The following is a 24,228-nucleotide window of genomic DNA, read 5'->3' as shown; positions in this document are numbered from 1 at the left end:
ATTTTTTGCATGTATTTTTGGTGGGGGCCTTCCAGAAATACATACAGTAAAAAATTCATAAATGGATATGTTTCCAAGAGAAGCACCTTAAAAAACATTTAGAAAGGAAAAGAAATTTCAATATCTGCTTATATGATTCATAAACATAAACTAATAGCATTCTTTAAAACTAAGAGTCTGTCTGACATCTAAATAAAGAAAATATCTAATTTATGATAGCTAATCTATCAAATCTGTGGAGAAAATTTGCAATCTTTTCTGTGAACCATAAAGAAGTCCTGAATAGATGGAAATAAATAGCCTTTACTTGCATAGAAATTCAATACTATGAAGGTATAATTAATCTATATATTCAAAGCAATCAGAAGGAAAATGATTTTTTTGGTTTCAGTGGAAATTTAAAATATTGTGTTAAAGTTCATTTAGAAAATACAATTATGAAATAGAAGCATCTTGTAAAAGAAGAACATTCTTGGATAATGGCTCTAATTTGGGGTCAATTTGTGAATTATGTTCTCATTATCTTTCTCCTCCATCGCTGTCACTTTCTTGGCCAGAAGTAAAAAAATACCATTGTGTCAAATGGTTATGTGTGATTCTCTTGCTAAAGCTAACTTTTTAAAAAATTAATTTTTTTGAAGGATAATTTCTTTATAGAATTTTGCTGTTTTCTGTCAAACCTCACCATGAATAGGCCATAGGTATACTTATATCCTCTCCCTTTTGAAACTCCCTCCCATGTCCCTCCCCATCCCACCCATCTAGGTTGATGCAGAGCCCCTGTTTGAGTTTCTGGAGCCATACAGCCAACTCCCTTTGGCTATCTATTTTACATATGGTGATGTCAGTTTCCATGTTACTCTTTCCATACACCTCACCCTTTCTTCCCCTCTCCCCATGACCATAAGTCTATTCTCCATGTCTGTTTCTCCACTGTTGCCCTGTAAATAAACTCTTCAGTACCACTTTTCTAGATTCTGTATATATGTGTTAGAATACAGTATTTATCTTTCTCTTTCTGATTCACTTCACTCTGCATAATAGGTTCTATGTTCATCCACCTCATTAGAACAGACTCAAATGCATTCCTTGTTATGGCTGAGTAATATTACTCAGTCACAGAGTCAGACAAGACTGAGTAACTGGACTGAACTGAATATTACTCAGCCATAAAATGCTAAATTTTAAAATGAAATAATGATAAGCTATACAAGCAGGAGGAGATGGGGACAACAGAGGATGAGATGGTTGGATGGCACCACCGACTCAATGGACAGGAATTTGAGCAAGCTCGAGGAGTTGGTGATGGACAGTGAAGCATAGCATGCAGCAGTCCATGGGGTTGCAAAGAGTCGGACATGACTGAGCAACTGACCTGAACTAAATTGATATGATAAACTACAGTGTTTGCCTCTATGAATATAAATCAAAAACTTTGGAGAATAATGTTTGGGGCAACTAGTTACTTAAAGAAAAGATGTAAGGCTGTAAACAGGATAGGAGAATTGCCCACAGTACCTGCTAAAGTTTTGGGGAATTACAGTGTTCCTGCATGAAGTAAAGCAAAAAACAACAACAAAAAATCTGTACAGCATGGATTAGAGAAAAGAAAACAAAGTCATCTTCAAGAGTAAGAGTGGAATTTGGACTAGCAAAACCTAATAGTACCCTTACTGGTCTTAACATACTTGAAGAGAAATATGTATAAATATTATATTTTGTTATTTGGGCTTATCCAAATAAATATATAGAAATGGTGCAGGCAGATTGGCATGAAAAGCCACAAAGCAGAAACATGAACTAGTACTGAAGATGATCTAGAGGATGTTCAGGGATAAAGGGAAAAAGATGGGAGGAAAGGAGGCATGATCTGAATTAGAATTTTAACTAAGCTCATTGTGTTACTGATATAACAGGGAATTTCCCACCTTCCTGTGTCTAAAGCATGACATCTGTGCCCTAATTGTGTCATTACAATGTAGTGTCTTCTCAATTCTCTGCTCCTCCAGATTTTCATTCATATTGGAAAGGAATGTCCCTGGGCAGCAATAACAGTTTCCGGGGTCAATAACAGAGGAGAAAAAGAGTCCTGATTTGGTTGCATTTATTTTAAAAAGGAGGAAGAAAAGAAACATATGAATATTAGAAAATAGGCAACAGGTAAATTCTTTTTAGTGATTTGCTTATATACTTGAGATAATCAGCATAAACGCTATTGGGAATAATGAGAGATCAGGAAGAATGCCAGCCACCACATAGCTATGCAAAGATCAGCTAGACAGTATAATCAATTTTAAAATAAAGCACGAAGGCAGAAAAAGCAAGCTTAGCAAAATAAATGTAAGTGGATTACATCACCCCATTTCAGAGATCAGAATCTTAGATTAAGTGGAAAAAAATACCCATTTATAAGAGAAAGGTTGAAAAGCTAAATGTGTGAACCAAAATGAACAGACAAATGATAACAAATGAAGAACCAGCATTACTATCATACAATCTATTAAAGTTGAAAAATACTGCTTTATATTTATTTAAAAAATACAGCATATAAATAAATATAAAGCAAATGTAGAACTTTTTGCAACTAACAATGTAACATATAGATATGTAAACTGGAAAATATTAGGGATAAGTTTGTACACATTTTACAATTAAAATAGATCTTAACATTTTTCAAAAAATTACAAGCCAATAAGATAAAATGTAAATGACAACTGAAATTTTAAATATTGCAATTAGCAAGTTTTCTTTTTATTATATATATATAGAGAGAGACAGAGAATGTGTGTGTTAGTGCACATGTATTTAGACATCAAATCATTTACCTCCAAAATGGAGAATAAGTGTTCTTTATAAACCTCAATGTAATACTAACCAAAACTGATTTGAATTAGTTCACAGTGAAAACATCTATCCAATGCTAAAAATAGAACATATATAAATCACACTAACTCCAAAAGTTTAAGTAGATATTAACAACAAAAGACCAGCTAAAACACTTTTTGGAAATTCTAAAAATATTATAATAGTTAAAAGTTAAAGGGAAAATATCTAACAAACCAGATAAAATAGTATATTCAAAACATAGGATTATATTGAAACATCATGGATAAATAAGTTTTATTTCAAGAATGTATTCCAAATTAAAAATTAATTTATGAGACTCAAAGGGATAAAATTTGATGATTTTTATAAACAAAGAAGTAACCAATAAAGTTTCAAACCTATACTAAAATCCTTAATTATCAATAGAGAGAAACTTTCTTAAATATTACCAAGGGTATTTATCAGAAGTCAACAACAAACATCATACTGAATGGTAAATGCTCTAAGCCTTCCTATTTAAGAATAAGAAGTATATCATCATCACTCTTATTTAACATAGGTTTGAAGACCCCCACCAATGTCACAAATAAGAAAAACAAATATCAATTACCAAAACTGGTAATATTCTACTTTTGTTTAAAATGAGAATGTAAAAATGGACAGTAGAGGTGTAAGAGCTAATATGCTAACAGTATTTCTTTGTTCTGGGTTGTATAATTACAAAGGATTTCTTGCTGCCTTGTTTATAATTTTATATTTTTCAGCTTTCTACATTGGGCATGTGTTACTTTTGTAGTCATAATCAAGTTATTAAAATAAATGAATATATCTTACAGTATCACTGTTATCCCTTATTTCAGAAATAATTTTATTAGTTAAAAGCTCTGGTGACTATTACACTGCAGGTAATAATTTCAACATTTTTATTAATTTTAATAAGTAGAATATTTTCTAAAAATAGTGAATTTGGAATAAAAGTAAAAAAAGAGGCACAGATGTAAAGAACAGTCTTTTGGACTCTGGGAAAAAGAGAGGGTGGGATGATTTGAGGGTAGCGTTGAGACGTGTATACTATCATATGTGAAGCAGATCGCCAGTTCAGGTTCGATACATAAGGCAGGGCTCTCAGGGCTGGTGCATGGGGATGACCCTGGGGGATGGGATGGGGAGGAAGGTGGGAGGGGGTTCTGGATGGGGAACACGTGCACCCGTGGCTGACTCATATCGATGTTTGGCAAAAACCACTACAATATTGTAAAGTAATTAGCCTCTAATTAAAATAAATTAATTAATTTTAAAAATTCTTTCAAAATAATAAAAATCTATTTCTTATTTGAAAATCTGAAAGAGCTCAAATAATAAAGCCTTTAAAGTACAATTATAACAAATCTATTGCTCTTCAGGGATTAATGTCATGCACAAATGCAATAGTTTTCTAAAAATACTATGGTATCAAATTTTACCGATTTTACTTGCTATTTTATCTTAAAACATTTTAACCATCAGTTATATAAATATCTGTTTATGAATCTATATATGACCAATTTTAAAAGCCACACTTACACTGGGAGCTCAAGGCTTTCTCATTCCCCAGGAAGTTAATTGCCGGTATGATAGCTTGACCCTTTCCAGTAGAGCTCACGATAACTTCTTCGTTTTCTAAGATTTGTAGCTTGATGAATACATCTGGTTTGGATGTGCGTACCTGTATTGTAACAGGATGTGGCAATGCAACTTTAACTGAATACCTGTAAAGAAAAACATTCATCTTTATCAACAGTCTTTTCTTCAAATCACTAAGGAAATTGTATCTTTTACTGATATGATAATCTACAAGTAAACCTACTTTATACAGTCAGTTAAAATCCTGGAAATGTTAGTGCTATTATAGACTTTGGCTAAAGATCCCAGTATGCTTGGGTAAAATGAAATTATGTATGAGGTGTTTATTACTATCACATCCCAAGCAGAGATATGTAATGTTTTATTTAGATATGGTATGTAGTCACTGATAAAATTTGATAGATTGCAAACTACTGCCACATGGCACCTTTCCATCATGCCCTCCTCTCCAGTGGAACAAAGACCACAACTGGCAGTAGCTTTCAAAACTTCACTGTCACGTGTTTTCTTGGAGCCACAAAAATAGAAATCAAAAGTAGTACTTGTCACCTGTGCTCTCACCCTTTAACCATGCCGGTTGGGAACCTCTTGGAAAAATAATGAAAATTCCTAACTCTGTCCCTTAATGCAGTCTAAGATCTCTAGTCTTTTTGTTGGGGTTCTTTCCTACTTTAGGTGAATCCTAGCAAATGCTCAGGATTCTATAAACTTTCAGTGTCTCTACAAATTTGCTTTTCTCTCTTCTCTCCTTTGTATCTTGTTTCCTCACTTTACTACTTCTTGAGTTTGGCTTTTGTACCCAAGGAGGTCTCACCTGTTTAAAAACAGATCAAAACAAGACAAAAACCAAACTGAAAAATATCTTCAATCAACCTTGCTGTTCAGCCTCAGCTCTATTTTACTCCCCAGCTTACAGTCTAAGAAGAGTTGTCAACTTCTACTGTCTCAGCTCATCACCTTCCACTCACTCACAACACCCTACTCTGCCCCCGACAAGGTGCTAAACTTGCTCTTGCCATGGTTTCAAGCAGCTTGTCACTACCCTAGAGAAATCTCAGTTCTCATCTTCCTTCATCTCTCAGGGGAATTTGACAGGGTTGAATCAACCCTCATTTCTTCTTTCTTCAAAAACCTTTCCCCATGGGCATAACAATTTTTGTACCCCCTAATTCAAGGGTGTTTTTTTTAGACTTCTCTCACATCAACATTCTCATAAATATCAGAGAATCTTAATATTCTGTCCAGTATCTGACTCTTTTTGTACAAATTTTCCCAGCCACTTTAATGGGCAGAAACAGAATACTCATTTCCAAATCCATGTTTCCAGCCCAGCACCACTATGCAATATCTCTCATACATTTCACTGGTCTACCAAGTTTAACATGTAAAAATGAATTAATCATCCTTCTGTTGCCCAACCAGCAAATAGAGTCCTCTTCCTGAAACCTCTATTTAAATAAACAACACTTATTCTCCAACAGTTTCCAAAGTCAAACCATAATCAACCAAGATTGTCCATTTCACTTCCTTGATATCTTAAAATCCTTTATTTTCCCTCTGGATTCACTGTCACTGTTTGTTATAGGTTAAATTATTTCTTCTCAAAAACCTGCTGGAGTCCTAGACCCTAGCACCTCACCATGCCCCCATTCTTGGAGATATTATCCCACAGAAATCATCAAATTAAAATGAGGACCTTATGAAAATGAGACATCTGGAAAGAGAGAGACACAGGGAGAATGGTGCATGAAGAGGAATACAAAGACCAGGGTTATAAATCTACAAGCCAAAGAATTCCAATGACCAGCAACATCTAAAAGAGAGAGCATGGGGTATTTTCTCCCTCACAGCCATCAGTTTAGTTCAGTTCAGTTCAGTCGCTCAGTCGTGTCCAACTGTTTGCAATCCCATGAAGTGCAGCATGCCAGGCCTCCCTGTCCATCACCAAATCCCGGAGTTCACTCAAACTCACATCCATTGAGTCAGTGATGCCATCCAGCCATCTCATCCTCTATTGCCCCCTTTTCCTCCTGCCCCCAATCCCTCCCAGCATCAGAGTCTTTTCCAATGAGTCAACTCTTCACATGAGGTGGCCAAAGTACTGGAGTTTCGGCTTCAGCATCATTCCTTCCAAAGAACAGCCAGGACTGATTGCCTTTAGGATGGGCTGGTTGGATCTCCTTGAGTCCAAGGGACTCTCAAGAGTCTTTTCCAACACCACGGTTCAAAAGCATCAATTCTTCGGTGCTCAGCTTTCTTCACAGTCCAACTCTTATATCCATACATGACTACTGGAAAAACTATAGCCTTGACTAGACGGACTTTGTTGGCAAAGTAATGTCTCTGCTTTTTAATATGCTATCTAGGTTGGTCATAACTTTCCTTCCAAGGAGTAAGCATCTTTTAGTTTCATGGCTGCAATTGCCATCTGCAGTGATTTTGGAGCCCCCCAAAATAAAGTCTGACACTGTTTCCACTGTTTCCCCATCTATTTCCCATCAGCAGGAATCAATTCAGCTGACGCTTCGATCTCCCAAATTTCAGTGAAAGGGAATCACGTATTTAATCACATATTTAATCATGTGTGTTAGAAAGGTAACTATTCCAGTAGTAAAGGATGGATTTGTAATGAATAGGGGCTTCCCTGGTGGCTTAGATGGTAAAAAATCTGCCTGCAATGTGGGAGACCCGGCTTTAACCCTGGGTCAGGAATATCTCCTAGAAAATGGTATGATATGCACCCCAGTATTCTTGCCTGGAGAATTCCATGGACAGAGGAGCCTGGAGGGCTACAGTCCATGATGGTTGCAAACAGCTGGACACAACTGAGCAACTAACACACATGTACTGAATAAGGTGATAGAGAAAGAGAGAAAGAAATAGAAAACATGAAGAAAAAGAGTGAATATAATGGAGAAATGTATTCCAGAAACACAGTGTTTCTGTAGATAAAATATAATGAAACTACGAAGTAGTGGAGGACGCTGAGAATAAAGAGGAGGGCACAAAGATGAGAAGTGTGTGGGAATTAAAACCAAAGATCTGATAAATGAAAGAGAGTGGAGTCCATGATGAGGACTACTTATCTATGTATTCTCAGGGAGATATGAGAATATATAGATAAGTATGAAAAGAAGGATGAGTTGGCAGATAAGGAGAAATATACATAAGAGAAAGTGAAAGAGGAGAGTGAAAAATTTGGCTTAAAACTAAACATTCAGAAAACTAAGATCATGGCATCTGGTCCCATCACTTCATGGCAGATAGATGGGGAAACAGTGGAAACAGTGGCTGACTTTATTTTGTGGGGGTTCCAAAATCACTGCAGATGGTGATTGCAGCCATGGCATTAAAAGACACTTATTCCTTGGAAGGAAAGTTATGACCAACCTAGATAGCATATTCAAAAGCAGAGACATTACTTTGTCAACAAAGGTCCATCTATTCAAGGCTATGGTTTTTCCAGTGGTCATGTATGGATGTGAGAGTTGGACTATAAAGAAAGCTGAGCGCCAAAGAATTGATGCTTTTGAACTGTGGTGTTGGAGAAGACTCTTGAGAGTCCTGCAAAGAGGACTACAAAGAGATCCAACCAGTCCATTCTAAAGGAGACCAGTCCTGGGTATTCATCAGAAGGACTGATGCTGAAGCTGAAACTCCAATACTTTGGCCACCTGATGCGAAGAGCTGACTCACTGGAAAAGACCCTGATGCTGGGAAAGATCAAGGGCAGGAGGAGAAGGGGACGACAGTGGATGAGATGGTTGGATGGCATCACCAACTCAATGAACATGGGTTTGGGTGGACTCTGGGAGTTGGTGATGGACAGGGAGGCCTGGCGTGCTGTGGTTTATGGGGTCACAAAGAGCTGGACATGACTGAGTGACTGAAATGAACTGAAAACTGAACTGAACACAAGAGAAGCATTAGAGATGGAACAGAACAAGGAGAGAGTAGAAAGAAGGAAGAGTGTTATGAAGAATGTTTAATGAAAGCCAAATAGGATAACTAAAGAGACTTTCAAGGAACGTGAAAGAGGAGAGTGAAAAAGGTGACTTAAAAGTCAGCATTCAGAAAACTAAGATCAGGCATCCAGTCCCATACTTCATGGCAAATAGATAGGGAACAATGGAAACAGTGAGAGACTTTATTTTCTTGGACTCCAAAGTCACTGCAGATGGTGACTGCAGCCATGAAATTAAAAAACGCTTACTCCTTGAAAGAAAAGCTATGACAAACCTAGACAGCATATTAAAAAGCACAGACATTACTTTGCCATATAGGTCTGTATAGTCAAAGCTATGGTTTTTCCAGTAGTCATGTATGGATGTGAAAGTTGGACCATGAAGAAGGTTGAGCACCAAAAAATTGATGCTTTTGATATGGTGTTGGAGAAGACTCTTGAGAATCCTTTGGACTGCAAGGAGATCAAACAAGTTAATCCTAAAAGAAATCAATCCTGAATATTCATCATAAGGACTGATGCCGAAGCTGAAGCTTCAGTACTTTGGCCACCTGATGCAAAGAGCTGGCTCATTAGAAAAGACCCTGATGCTTGGAAAGATTTAAGGCAGGGAGGGGAAGGGGATGACAGAGGAAGAGATGGTTGTATGGCATCACTACATGGATGATGATGGACATGAGCTCAAACTCAATGGATATGAGTTGAGCAAGCTCTGGGAGTTGGTAATGGACAGGGAAGCCTGGCATGCTGCAGTCCATGGGGTCACAAAGAGTCGGACATGACTGAGTGACTGAACAACAGTAAAAATAGGATGAGGACTGAGAAACCACTCGTGCAACATAGGCTGGATCTTACATAACATTTATACAATCATATTGCTGTTTTCAAAAGAGTATAAAATTGAAGTTCAAAATTAGGATTTTACCAAAAAAGTTATTATTTTGATAATATCAATATTTAAATAAAATATTTAAATTTAAAGTCAACTATGTAGTACAAGATATTGATATTTTAAAGGAATGCATTTCCTTTCTGTTACATACCTGAATATAATTTTCTTATCATTGGGTATGTAATAATCTCTGATTTCCTTTATGGCAAAGGTGTTACATGGAGGGTCTCGAGACAGGCACGGGAGTGGATGATAAGAACCAATGAGACGCAGTTTCCATCGTGAGGATGACACATACATGTCACCAGTATATGCTTCAGCCACAAATGTATAGCCTTTCTACAACAAAGAAGAATTACACTGAAGTAAGTAATATTGTTCGGAGAAGGCAATGGCAGCCCACTCCAGTACTCTTGCCTGGAAAATCCCACGGATGGAGGAGCCTGGTAGGCTGCAGTCTATGGGGTCGCTAAGAGTCGGACACAACTGAGCGACTTCACTTTCACTTTTCACTTCCATGCATTGGAGAAGGAAATGGCAACCCACTCCAGTGTTCTTGCCTGGAGAATCCCAGGGACAGGGGGAGCCTGGTGGGCTGCTGTCTATGGGGTCGCACAGAGTCGGACACGACTGAAGCGACTTAGCAGCAGCAGCAGCAAGTAATATTGTTACTAGTTTTCAAAGATACAATGTATGGTTTTACTAGGGTTGGTAGTATAGTGGTGAGCTTAGCTGCCTTCCAATATATAGGTGGTGCTGTCACTTCAGCTGTGTCTGACTGTGCAATCCTATGGACCGTAGCCCACCAGGCTCCTCTGTCTAAGGGATTCTCTAGGCAACAATACTGGAGTGGATTGCCATACCCTCCTCCAGGGGATCTTCCTGACCCAGGGATTGAACCCATGTCTCTTATATCTCCTGCATTGGCAGGGAAGTTCTTTACTATTAGCGCCACCTGGGAGGCCCCTTCCTATATATGGTTTCACAGTACTAAAATGCTTTATCTTAATATGCATAAAAATCTTCAAATCTCTTGATAAGTGACAAATCACTTAGTATTATGTTTTGAAGTCCCTCTTAAAAACTTCCATCTTACATGTTTTTTTGAGAAAATGGAACACTCTAATATTTCTGTTTGTATGTTTCCCTGGCCATTAAAACATGCTTAACTGTGGTAGATGATTATTACATTTCCTTCTAATTCTTCTAATGCTACCTAAGACAAGTTTTTTTTTTTTTTTTTATCATTGCCTCCTGGATTAGCGAATAGCTTCCTATTTGATTTTCTTGTCTTTTCAGAATCACCTTTCTAAATATGAGATGAAAAAAGCAGAAGAGTTTATGGAAATATAGTTCCCTTGGTATGATGAGTGGCAAGTAAAACTATTGAATTAGCAGAGGTCTGGTTCCATGGAACCCGGTTGTGAGCCTGGAGATGAGCTCTTGGAGAAAAGAAGCAATTAAGGAACCTGGGAAAGTGATAACACACAGAAGTTCAAAGCAATTCTGAGTTTATAGTTCCAGACATTTCTAACAAGGCAGGAAAATACAGGTTTTGTATGCCAGTTGCTCTCTGATGCAGAGAAAACTCTCTGATGTTTATGGTGGTTTAGTTGCTAAGTTGTATCTGACTCTTTGCAAACCCATGGACTGTAGCCCACCAGATTCCTCTGTCCATGGGATTCTCCAGGCAAGAATACTGGAGTGGGTTGCCATTTCCTTCTCATTTAAAGCTACCCCCCAAATTTAAGTTTACTCAAGGAAGGGAGGTTTACAGTGGAGCTACTAAGCAAAAGCTAAACCAAACCCAAAGAATGCTGCATGTGAATAAGAATCAGAGTCTTGTGTGGTTCTAACTAAACACCAACTAAAGATCTCTACCAAAAGTAGGTATCAATGACTAACATGATCGGTATTAGTATACTTATCTGGTGAAGTAAAGAGCTCACCTCTAGAATTTAATGACATCTGTGAACTTAGCAGAATCTCCCTTTGAATTAAATCATCTTTTTCTTATGGATCTTTGAGACCTTTGATTTCCAATTACAAATGTAAAAATTTTTTATATTCAAAAGGAAATCTAGGCAAAATTTGGTGAGTGGCTGTATAAACACAATCTTCAAACATATTTAGGAATCAAATAAAAAACCCAGTGGGAAACTGAGACAACCTGATGATAATTTGGTTGAGGGATAAGACTAAATGTGCTCTTTACCTCCATTTTCATTTTAAGGGTTTGTATGATTTTATAATTTTAATAATGGGGATTTCTAACATTTTCCTTTTGTCATATTTTCTTTGGCAAAAAGATAAGAAGGGGACTAAAAGGAGAATATTCTGGCACTCACATTAAGTACCTATTGCTGTCAAATACAGGAGACTTCTCTGCAGAAAGACCAGGGCCTAATTATGGGCTGAAAACACATCTGGTCTACCTTCTGCTGGAAAATCTCAGGGTGCTGGCTTCTCACTGCTATTCTATCAAATGAGGAGAATCAATTTAAACCTACCTTATTCTTGGTATAAAGATAAGGCACCACTTTTTGGAACACTTTTGGCACTTGTTCCATTGTGTCATTGTTAACAATGTGGAGCATACAGACTGGAAGTGTAGTATATACTTTGGGAACCAAAATCATATCTTGAGGAACCAAAAATGTTTCTCTGTAATTACAAAAGAGTGAAGTTTCCCTTGGCATGAACATCATAAAGAAAGTTTGAAATTAAGTTTGAAGCCAAGAAATAAAAAAATAAGTTTAAAGTTGCAAATAACTTAAAGGTACACATATTTTTTTCCTTTAGAATTCTAATTAATACATTATTTTTTTCATGCAAATGCTAACCTTTTAAGAAATCCTATTTATAAATAATCTGTGACTCTAACATGCTATTGCTTGGAAATGAAATAGTTCATTTCTATACTCAAAGCATATCAGTTTATTACATATGTGTGCATGCTTAGCCACTCAGTCATGTCCAGCTCTTGAGACCTCATGGACTGTAGCACACCAGGCTCCTCTATTCATGGGATTTTTCAGGCAAGACTACTGGAGTGGGTTGCCTTTTCTCCTCCAGGGGAATCTTCCTGGCCCAGGGATTAAACTTGCATTTCCTATATCTCCTGCATTGCAGGCGTATTCTTTACCTGCTGAACCATTGGAGAAGCCATATTCATCAAAAGATCTAATAGTTAACTTCATATTCTTCATATTTTGTTTAATGAAACATGGATAAAATTTCTATAATAGCTCATTTATGCACATCAGATATGGAAGGAAGTTTAACTAAGTTCCGAAAGCAAGTTAAATGGTCATACTATTACTACTATCACAAATAAAACTCTCTCTATGTAAATATTTTATACCACTTAGGGGTGATATGATTCACCAATATATGATAGCCTCACCTGAAAACTATAAACCAAGTGTTTGGTGGCTGGTCTGTGTAAGTCACAGTATAGTCAGCAAAAGCAATCTTAGTTTCTTCATCTTGATAGCATGGATAAGATTCCATAGATTTGCACTTGCTTTTAAACATAAGTCTGGAAAGGTAAAAATAATTTAAGTACCAATGGCAAAAGCAATTTTTGAAATAAATTCTATTTATAAAAAATGAACCAAAAAAAAAAAAAAACAACCCACCCAGCATAAAATATTGCAGTCCATTGTTGGATGGATCGAGTACCTCATCAAATGAAGGCTCATTGTGTGTGGCTCAAAGGCAGAGGTGACCATTTCAGGTCAACCATGATGTCTCTCAAAAGTGCCCAAAATTATCTGAAGTTCTTAGTTGAAGGAGAACCTAATTCCTGACTCTGGGACTAATTAAAATTTACAGATGGGAAATCAGCACCAAAGATCAAGCTATAAGGGTGAGAAAATTAGAAGCAGGAAAACTAGCAATAAAACTGAATAGGAGCCACTGAAAGTCTGGGGATTCAATGTAGAGAATAAATAATAGAACATAGTTTACAGTGAGGAATTGATTTCAAAAAAAAAAAAAAAAGATTTTAAAATAAACCCTAAAAGCAAAGGCCATGAACAAGGGGAGAGTGCCAGAGTTTTCCTTGTACATGATTTCTAGTGCAACTAGGTTTTTCCATGATTGCCCCACTGGAAGGCTGTGGTATATTCCAGAACACAATGGAAATGATCAGAGAGATCCTGGGTCCTGTAGCTCCCACCCAGCCAGGAACCAGAACCAGCCTCAGTAGCACTAGGAGTCTCAGGTCTTTTGTATAATGTTGGGTATTAGCTGGGACAGAAGCTATAATAGTCATAGACCGTGGTTCTCTGTAGGGGTCTATACAGAGCTAGAGCTGCTCTTGGCTTCCGGATGGTGGATGGCTTGACTGTACTGTCAGTGGGAAGCAAAGCCATAGAGATCCTCAGGGAGGACAGGATTCATCTGCTCTTTCTGATTGCTGGTCTTTGGTAGTGGAAGGAAAATGATAGGTTTATATTTGCACACCCACATTTTAGTTGTGTCCACTCTTTGCACCCCTTTGGACTGTAGCTTGCCAGGCTCCTTTGTCTGTGGGGTTTTCCAGACAAGAATACTGGAGTGGGTTGCCATGCCCTCCTCCAGGGGATCTTCCTGACCAAGAGATCAGGAAGACACAGGCATCCCCTGTGTCTCATGCATTGCAGGTGGATTCTTTACCCCCTGAACCATCAGGGAAGTAGGGTATTAAAAAGCTTTTAAAAATAATTACAAGAACAGAGACGAGGTTGGTTATATCTTCTGGTGCATGTGGCATTTTTTTGGGTACTTTCTATATACACAACCATATTGCCTGTAAATGGTGGCTTTATTTCTTCCCTTCAAATTCTACTGACACTTATATTGCTTTATTACCTTTTTGCCCTTTTCGGAATTTCAGGATTACCTTGAATAGAAGTGTTTGGGCAGGCATCTTTGTCTCATTCCCAACTCAAGGAAAAGCATTCAAACTTTCACCACTAATTATGTTTACAGTAATTTAAAAAATATACTAGGTACCATAACATATTAAGGAAAATCTTCTCTAAACTTAGTTAGCCAAAAATTTTTAAATTTTGAATTTGTGTTGCTTTTTTTCAAATGTTTTTTTCTGAACCTATCCGAAGGACCAAATGATTTGTTCCTTTTCCCTGTTAATGTGCCGAATTAATGCATTTCCTAATGTTAAACCACTCTTGCATGTCTCAGAGTGGGAAACCCACTTAATTAAAAGATATTATCTTTTTATATCATTCCAATTTTGATTTGCTACATTTTTTCATCTAATTTCAAGAGAGTGACTGGTTTGCAATTTCAGTTTTTTGTTTTCTTTTTTTTTTTTAACTAACTATGTTTGCTGAGATTTTAAAACCAAGGTTTTGAGTTGCTAAGTGTTTCCTCTTTTTTTCTATTCTCTAGAAGATGTGTAATATTAATCTTATTTCTTAAATTCACTAGTTGATCCATTTAGCAAATTGCTAGAGAATATATTGTGCATCCTTGCCTTATTAGCATTTCATCTAGATTATTACTTTTACCATTTCTGCAGTAATGCCAGAACTTTAGAACTCTGTAGCTCCATTTATCCAATTTCTGCATTTTGCATTGCTAAGGTTAAGATTTTACTCCTACATGTAGCCATTAGTCTAATTGTCCTTTGGAAATAATATGTCTCATTTTTCTGGTAACTTTGAAAATTTTTCTTCTGGCCTTTGGTTTCTGGCAGTTTGACTATGATAAATCTAGGTATGATTTCCTTTGTGTCTTTCCTGCACAGACTCTGCATGCAGAGTCTCTTGAAAACACAAGTTGATATATTTTACCAGTTTTAGAAATTTATCAGCTATTATATTTTTATATTCTGATACTATAATGATATAAATACTGGACTTTCTAAGCATGTCCCACATTTTCCTTAGTTCTTTCCTTATTTTCCACTATTTTTCTATTGACCTATCTCCCAGTTCACTAATCTCTTCCTCTATTCTGCCTGATATGCTGTTAAACTCAAACATTTAAAATTCAGTTGTTAGAAACTGTATTTATGTAATCTCCATTTAACTGTGCTTTATTAATCTAAACTTTTAATCTATTTTCTCTTTATTCTTTGTTTTCTTGAGCATTTCCACAATAGTCACTGTTAGAGATTTGGTCTGCTAGCTCCTACATCAAAATGGTCTGCTTCTTTTATGTGTTTGTTGTTGTTCAGTTGTTAAATTGTGTCTAACTCTTTACAACCCCATGGACTGCAGTGTGCTTGGCTTCCCTGTCCTTCACTATCTCCCAGAGTTTGTTCAAACTCATGTTCGTTGAGTCGGTGATGCCATCCAACCATCATAGCCTCTGTGGCCCCCTTTTCCTCCTGCCCTCAGTCTTTCCTAGCATCAGATTTATTCCAAGAAGATTTGTGGTTAAAATGCAGTTTTCCTAAGGCCCAATTTACCTCACACTTGTCCTTGTTTCTAGAGTGCAGTTCACCAGGGATTTCAAGTGATGGCTTTCACTGTTGAAGCCTGGCGTGCTACAGTCCATGGGATTGCCAAAGAGTAGGACATAGATTAGCAATTGGACATCAAAAACAACAATAGTCTGCCCTATCAGGTCCTAAACTTTTAACTTTTGTCTCCTGAGCACCAAAAGACTTCAAGAAACTCTGCTTTGCTTCTCAGAGTTTTCCTGCTTAGAATATTAGATAAGTGCAGTGAAGACAAATAAGAAGTAGTAACTGGGGAAGTTCAGAAGCAATGGTATGTTTCTAGCTGCAGTGATTAGGAAAAACCCTATGAATATGGTGGCATTTGAATTGGAACTTGGAGGATACCAAGATACTGCAATACAAAACCAATACAATATTGTAAAGTAATGAACCTCCAATTAAAATAAATAAATGTACATTAAAAAGAAAAAAACATCATTGAGCTGCTTTACCTTAAGAGAGAAACTGCATACTGTTCCATATTCTGTTCCAACACAGCCCAAACTTTCTGAAGCGTATCTGCAACACTGGCATTTTCCTTTGTATCTAAAAATAACAATATAAAAACTGTAAGGTGCCTGAAAAATCATCTTGTTCTAAGCCCTCCTTTTACAGGTGAAGCACTTGAAACTCACAAGTAAGGTGATATCCAGAGTCAGAAGCTTTACTAGCAATAAAAGCATGTTTAAAATAGAAAGCTAAAAAAATAAAATAAAATACAAAGCTATGAACCTTTAGCTGAGAGTTCTGATCATCATTTTATGCTGTTTCCCTTCATCTCTAGTTAAAAAATCATAAAATGCTCTTTGATCTAATTGAATATACTCATCAAAGAGTTTACAACAAAAGATCCCTTATCACAGCAAAAAAGTCCTTATGAATGCTCTTGTATTAGAAACTATAATCCATCCATTTTTTTCCTAAAGAACAGTGGCTAATGGGATCTCACTGAAGCTTAACCTAAAGCATAATCCACAAAAGGCTTAAGAGGAGATGATCTGACAAAAAAATGTGAATCCATCATAAGCGTCTCAAATTTAACATGTCAGAAATTGACTTTTTTTTTCTAATTATCTTAATTTCTTCATAGAACTTACTGGTATCTGAAATCGTTATCTTAATATATTTACTTTCAATTCCATGCCTGGGACCACTATAACACAAGATTCATTAGAGCAGAAACCTTGGAAGTTTTACTAATTTCTGTAAGGCCAGAACATAGAATAGTTCTGCATACACAAGAATTATTCAAAAATTATATGTTGAATGAGAACACAAATACTATTAAAAAGCTGCTCATTTCTTTTTATAAAGAGAAAAAATTATTATATGAATATGCTTTTTACAGTATATACGGACAAACAACAGGGATATTTTTCTATCACAAAACTATGCAATGTAGTTTGTTTGTTTAACATTTATGGATCTATAGTTTTTACTGCTTTGATGAACATTTTGATATTTCTCATTGTTTCAGAGATACTTTTACAACAAAATGTTTCAAAATACTCAAAGAATTCTGTGGGAGGCAAGGCTTTTTACATAAACATGTCAACAAAATGTGCAGAATGAAAATAATCGAATATAATTTTTTTTGCCTTTGCAGTGTTTTATTTTGAGCTGATAAAACAGATCTTTTCACAAAATAGTTTCATATACAAAAATATATTTGATTTGATAAATATAATAATACACTTTGAATGCATTTTATGCTAACTGTATGATACCATGGACATACGTGGAAACATCTTCATTTAATTCATTCATGCATTCACTTTGAAAAATGGCCTAGAAATGTAAAATTCTCTATGACTTAGCTGAAACTGACTGCTGTGCATTCTGCTAGGCACTGAGGATGAATGGGAAAAGGCCAGTTTCCTGTTTTTGAAGAACTCACAAAAGATGGGGAAAATACAGCTGATCATTCATTCAGCCAGTATTCACTGTGTGCTCAGTCTGTGTCAGACACAGACTAAAGCCACACTGCACTAAATTGCAGGAACAAGAGCTTGAGCATACATACCTGCACCCTGAACTCAAGAAATTTCAATATTTATAGAATTAAAAACAATTAGCTGAGCCATAGAGTTGAATGAACCTAAAATATTTTTTGTTAGCATGTAAACAAATATTCATCTTTATTTATGCAGGGGCTTCCCTGGTGGCTCAGATGGTAAGGAATCCTCCTGCAATGCAGGGGATCTGGGTTCAGTGCATGGATTGGGAAGATCCCCTGGAGAAGGGAATGACTACCCACTCCAGTATTAAGGCCTCCATGGACAGAGGAGCCTGGCAGCCTACAGTCCATGGGGTTGCAAAGAGTCAGACACGATTGAATGACTTTAACTTCACTTATTTATGCAAATTCATATTATAAATGATTAAAAGAGCATACCTGGTGTTCTCGCTTTCATAAGTAATCTGACATATGTTCCTCTCCACATGGCTTGAATTTTAATTGCCGCTGCTACTTCCTCTGGAGAATACTCTTTATCGCTTGTTGGCACATTGTACTTAGCATCTACCCATTCCGCTAGAAAGAGAAAAACAAACTTTGGACTGAAAATTAATCTAATCTCTACTTCAGTTTTCACTGCCTTTAACTTTTAAGGCCATCTGATGTGTCAAGTGCCACAATGATAGATTTGTTCTTATATTTAACATTGCCTTCTGCAGGTGGTTCCTTTTTAGAATATAAACATTCTGGAGAAGGGAAATAGTAAATATTGACACTTTAGTCAAATACTGTTGAATTCCTCTGTGAAAATAGCAAGAAGGATCTCTTAAAGTTGAAAAAAAGATGTTAAAATCATGGGAATAGAGCATTGGAAAAGGAAGAAATGAAGGTTTCTGAGATCAGAATATCTTCCCAGAATTCCTCAAGTTGTATTATATACATAGGTGACAGTCTGCTTTTTAAGGTCAGGAACAAATAAAACTGGGATATTCTGGGTTCCCCTGGAAATACGTGGAACAGGGGACCATGTCAGATCTTCGGAAACTTTTGAGCTTTCTCAGGGCAATGCTTGAACCCTACAACTGTCAATACTGATTATTCTACCTACACCACAGAAATTTGGGTGCATTTTTCTCAAATTATGTATCCTAAATAAAGCTAGGAATTTCCTGGTCACATAAACACCTAAAATTAATGAGTACCTAAAGAAGCCTCTTCCAAAGAAGAATCGAGTAAATCCAAGTGCAAAACCACAGCACGGAATGCAAATTTGGTGTTGGGTGGAGGTTTTGTTATTTGAGCTTTTTTCATTAAACGCCATAAAGAAATATGAAAAACCTGAAAAAGATTAAATGTATTAGTATATTTTCTAAATCAAGAAAATACTCTTACCTAGTCAGAGAGGCTCTAAAAACCTTTCTATTTCTCAGATATACACACCATCTAACAGAAGACTCTTTGAAGACTCCCTCATCTGGTAAGAGACCAAATTTATTTAACATCTGATAAATTTTAACTTAATAAGATTTAATCAACACAATGTTTATAATATACATTCAACCAAAATTAATATTAAATTAATTGAGGTGATACAGTGTAAGATAAAAAATAATGTTCTTATGCCTAAGCGACTTAAATACCAGGTTTCTCTTATTCTGAGATGCCATGTATTGTAAGATACACTATTAATTCATGTGCTTCAAGAAAGAAAATATGCCACTCAAGATTTTTATCACTTTCCATCACTTGTGAGTATTTATTTCCTATTGAAAAATCTCTTTTAAATTTATTTAGGCATAACTTCTTCATCATATATCACATTTAAACATATATGAAAAAATAAAATAAGCTACATATATTGATTAAGTATTCCAAAAACATATTCATACTCAGACTCCTACTCTTGCAAATCACTTTTTGCAATCACTTAACATGTGTGTTTTCTATACAGTTATATTATTTGTGTTGTCAAGAGATGCACCATTGCCTCAAGAGCATTCTTCTTTTGTCCCTGGATATTTTCTCAAGCCACTGACTCTCATTCAGGAAGTGTTGATGCCAATTCATTGTTTATTTCACCAAAGAGGACTGATGGAAGGTTTCTAGACTACAACCAGAACACATATTCCTTCTTTCAAGTTCTTTTTTTTCATGATTTTTATACAGAAATGTTGACAGATTCCACATATCCAATCACACTATTATTGGTGATGATAACCAACCACGGCACATTTCTTCTTGTTTACTTGTAGCTATTTACATGTTCACAGGGAGTAAAGCACTTGATGGATTAGGTAGGGCTGAAGTGAAATGAAGTGAAAGTCGCTCAGTTGTGTCCGACTCTTTGCAACCCCATGGACTGTACAGTCCATGGAATTCTCCAGGCTAGAATACTGGAGTGGGTAGCCGTTCCCTTCTCCAGAGGATTGTCCCAACCCAGGGATCGAACCCAGTCTCCCACATTGCAGGCAGATCCTTTACCAACTGAGCCACCAGGGAAGCCCTAGGTAGGGCCCCCCTGGGCACTATTTGTGGTGACTTTCACCCAATTATACCTCTCCCTCTCCCTGAGCTCTTAGGAAGTCATTCTGATCTGAGGAAAACCCCTTTCCCTTCGTGCACACGGTCACCCCAAATGCCAGGTGAATTTAGGATTCACCATGTGTAACAAATGGTGCCATCAAATCCTTCTACTTAAGGACTATTTATCATTTATCTTGAGAATATGTATGTAATGGACTCTATATGACGAACTATACAAAAGAGAAATGTCCTTGGGTCTTTGCAATCTCTTTAGTAGATTGCCCTTGACGTGTATCACATTCTAGTTTAAGGTTTATGCAACGATTTTCTTTTTCTTCTACCTTTGTGGAGTTTTTCTTGGTTTGAAGATTGTTCTTAATTATCTTTCCCCAACAACACCTTATGCTCAGTTAAAGTGGAATAACAGGAAATTAAATTTCTAGTATAAATAATTTCTAATATAATTGTACCTTATATATTGTACATACTGTTTGCTTATATGAAATTAAAAATTGGCTGAGTGAAATGATTCTAGACAGAGACCATGCACCCTTCACAAAAGTTAACTCAAAATTAAAAAATAAATAAATAAACAGTAGACTGAAATGTACAATGTAAAAGAATAAAATTTCTAGAAGATAAGATAGGAGAATATCTAGATGACCCTGGGTAGGGCAGTGCCTTTATGTATTCATCACTAAAGCCATGACACATAAGAGAAAGAATTGATAAGCTAGACTTCACTAAAATTAAAACTTCTGCTTTGTAAAGAAAATGTCAAGAGAATGAGAAGACTTTGACTTCTCTAATGACTTCATAGACTGGGAAAAAATATTTGCAAAAAGAATACTTAAAAGGCAATGATAAGAAAACAAACAACCTGATTAAAAATGGGACAAAGACTTTAACAGACACCTCACCAAAACAGATATACAGATGGCAAATAAGCATATCAAAAGATGTTTCACACTGTATGTCATCAGGGATATGCAGATTAAGATGACTTACCACTGTGCTTTAGAAGAGCCCAAATCTGGAACACTGACAACATCAAATTCTGACTAGAATATGGAATATTAGAAACTCTCAATCATTTTGATGGGAATGAAAAATGGTACAACCACTCTTGAAGAGTCTGATGATTTTTATAAAGCTAAACATACTCTTGTTATAGGATCCAGCAATTACACTCCTTTGTATTTACCCGAGGGGATTGAAAATGTATGTCCGCCCAAAAACTTGTACACAGTTGTTTACAGCCACTTCATTCATAAATGCCAAAACTTGGAACCAACAAAGATGTTCTTCAGTAAGTGAATAAATAAACTGTGCTATATTCAGACAATGGAATATTGTTCAGAACTAAGAAGAAATGGGGCTCCCCAGGTGGTGCTGGTGGTAAAGAACCCTCCTGCCAATGCAGGAGGCATAAGAGAAGTGGGTTCAGTCCCTAGTTGGGGAAGATCCCCTGGAGAAGGAAATGGCAACTCACTCCAGTATTCTTGCCTGGAGAATCCCATGGACAGTGGAGCCTGGTGGGCTATAGTCATAGGGTCTCAGAGGTGGATATGACTGAAGCAACTTAGCACACAGGAAGAAATGACTTATGAAGTCATGAAAAGACAAGGAGGGAACTTAAATACCTATTTCTAAGTCAAAGAAGCCAATCTGGAAAGACTACATTATGACATTTTGGAAAAGGCAAAACTATGGAGACAATAAAGAGATCAGTGTGTGCCAGGGCTTGGGGGAGGGGAGGGATGAGTAGGCAGAACACTTAGGACTTGTAAAGCAGTGAAATTACTATGTATGATACTGCAATGATAGATCTATGTCATTATACATTTGTCCAAGCCCATAGAATGTATGCCAAGAGTGAATTCTAATGTAAATTGCGGACTTTGGGCTCATCAGTTGTAAGAAATGTACAACTCATGGGGGATGCTGGTAAGTAATGGGGGAGGTGTGTGGGGGGTAGGGGATATATGGGAAGTCTCCATGCCTTCTGCACAATTTTGTGATGAACCTGCAACTACTCTAAAAATTGTCCTTAATAAAACAAATTTTAACTGGGTATCCTGTGTTTTAATTTCTAACTCTAGCAACACTACTCCCCAGGGGCTATTTGACAATATCTGAAACCATTTTTAGTTGTCACAACTGGTGTTTGGAGGGTGTAGGCAAGCCATGATGCCACTGACAGTTCAGGACCACAACAAAAATCAACTGAAAGGTCGATAGTGAACAGGGGTGCCACTCTCTGTTTTGTATCCCTCCTTTAAGGCTTTCAGGAAAGGAGGGTGGCAAAAGTAGGAAGTCAATAAATACCTGGAGTAATGGGCAAATTTGGCCTTGGAGTACAGAATGAAGCAGAGCAAAGGCTCATAGAGTTTTTCCAAGAGAATGCACTGGTCATAGCAAACACCCTCTTTCAACAACACAATAGAAGACTCTACATATGAACATCACCAGATGGTCGACACTGAAATCAGATTGATTATATTCTTTGCAGCCAAAGATGGAAAAGCTCTGTACAGTCAGCAAAAACAAAACTGGGAGCTGACTATGGCTCAGATCATGAAATCCTTATTGCCAAACTCAGACTTAAATTGAAGAAAATAGGGAAACCATCTAGACCATTTAGGTTTGACTTAAATTGAATCCTTTACAACTATACAGTGGAAGTGACAAATAGATTCAAAGGTTAGAGTGTCTGAAGAATTACAGACGGAGGTTCATGATGTTGTAGAGGAGACAGGGATCAAGACCATTTCCCCAAGAAAAAGAAATGTAAAAAGGCAAAAAGGTTGTCTGAGGAGGCCTTACAAACAGCTATGAAAAGAAGAGAAGTGAAAGGAAAAGAAGAAAAGGAAAGGTATACCCATTTGAATGCAGAGTTCCAAAGAATAGCAAGGAGAGATAAGAAAGCCTTCCTTAGTGATCACTGCAAAGAAATAGAGGAAAACAATAGAATGAGAAAGACTAAAGATCTCTTCAAGAAAATTAGAGATACCAAGGGAACTTTTTATGCAAAGACGGACACAATAAAGGACAGAAATGGTATGGACCTAACAGAAGCAGGAATACACAGAAGAAATATACAAAAACATCTATATGACCCAGATAATCACAATGGTGTGATCATTCACTTAGAGCCAGACCTTCTGGAAGTCAAGTGGACCTTACAAAGCACCACTATGAACAGAGCTAGTGGAGGTGATGGAACTCCAGTTGAGCTACTTCAATTCTTAAAAGATGATGCTATGAAAGTGCTGCATTCAATATGCCAGCAAATTTGGAAAACTCAGCAGTGACCACAGGACTGGTCAAGGTCAGTTTTCATTCCAATCCCAAAGAAAGGCAATGCCAAAGAATGTTCAAATCACCACATAATTGCACTCATCTTACATGCTAACAAAATAATGCTCAAAATTCTCCAAAGCAGGCTTCAACAGTATGTGAACTATGAACTTCCAGATGTTCAAGCTGGATTTAGAAAAGGCAGAGGAACCAGAGATCAAATTGCCAACATCCATTGGATCATCAAAAAAGCAAGAGAGCTCCAGAAAAACATCTACTTCTGCTCCATTGACTATCCAAAAGCCTTTGACTGTGTGGATCACAACAAACTATGGAAAATTCTTCAAGAGATGGGAATACCAGACCACATGACCTGCCTCCTGAGAAATCTGTATGTTGGTCAGGAAGCAACAGTTAGAACTGGACATGGAACAACAGACTGGTTCCAAATCAAGAAAGGAGTATGTCAAGGCTGTATATTGTCACCCTGTTTATTTAACTTATATGCAGAGTACATCATGAGAAATGCTGGGCTGGATGAAGCACAAGTTGGAATCAAACATTGCCAGGAGAAATATCAATAACCTCAGATATGCAGATGACACCACCCTTATGGCAGAAAGGGAAGAAGAAATAAAAAGTGTCTCTAAGAAAGTGAAAGAGGAGAGTGAAAAAGTTAGCTTAAA

General features: G+C 36.8%; 1 protein-coding gene across 2 annotated transcripts in view; it reads right to left on the bottom strand.

Annotated features, from left to right (window-relative positions):
• The window catches only part of ADGB (androglobin), a 190,694-nt gene that overhangs the window by 49,766 nt on the left and 116,700 nt on the right, over positions 1 to 24,228 (bottom strand). For both annotated transcript variants that reach the window (XM_070376828.1, XM_070376829.1), the window contains 7 exons: positions 18,922 to 19,057; positions 18,158 to 18,295; positions 16,215 to 16,308; positions 12,712 to 12,846; positions 11,816 to 11,969; positions 9,457 to 9,644; positions 4,390 to 4,574 (listed from right to left, as the gene is read on the bottom strand). In XM_070376828.1, coding sequence (XP_070232929.1) covers positions 4,390 to 4,574; positions 9,457 to 9,644; positions 11,816 to 11,969; positions 12,712 to 12,846; positions 16,215 to 16,308; positions 18,158 to 18,295; positions 18,922 to 19,057 — 1,030 coding nt within the window. The remainder of the gene's footprint in view (positions 1 to 4,389; positions 4,575 to 9,456; positions 9,645 to 11,815; positions 11,970 to 12,711; positions 12,847 to 16,214; positions 16,309 to 18,157; positions 18,296 to 18,921; positions 19,058 to 24,228) is intronic.

The sequence above is a fragment of the Bos mutus genome, chromosome 9 (genome assembly GCF_027580195.1).
Source record: "Bos mutus isolate GX-2022 chromosome 9, NWIPB_WYAK_1.1, whole genome shotgun sequence".
NCBI lineage: Eukaryota > Metazoa > Chordata > Mammalia > Artiodactyla > Bovidae > Bos > Bos mutus.
This window is presented reverse-complemented; position numbering and strand designations above follow the sequence as displayed.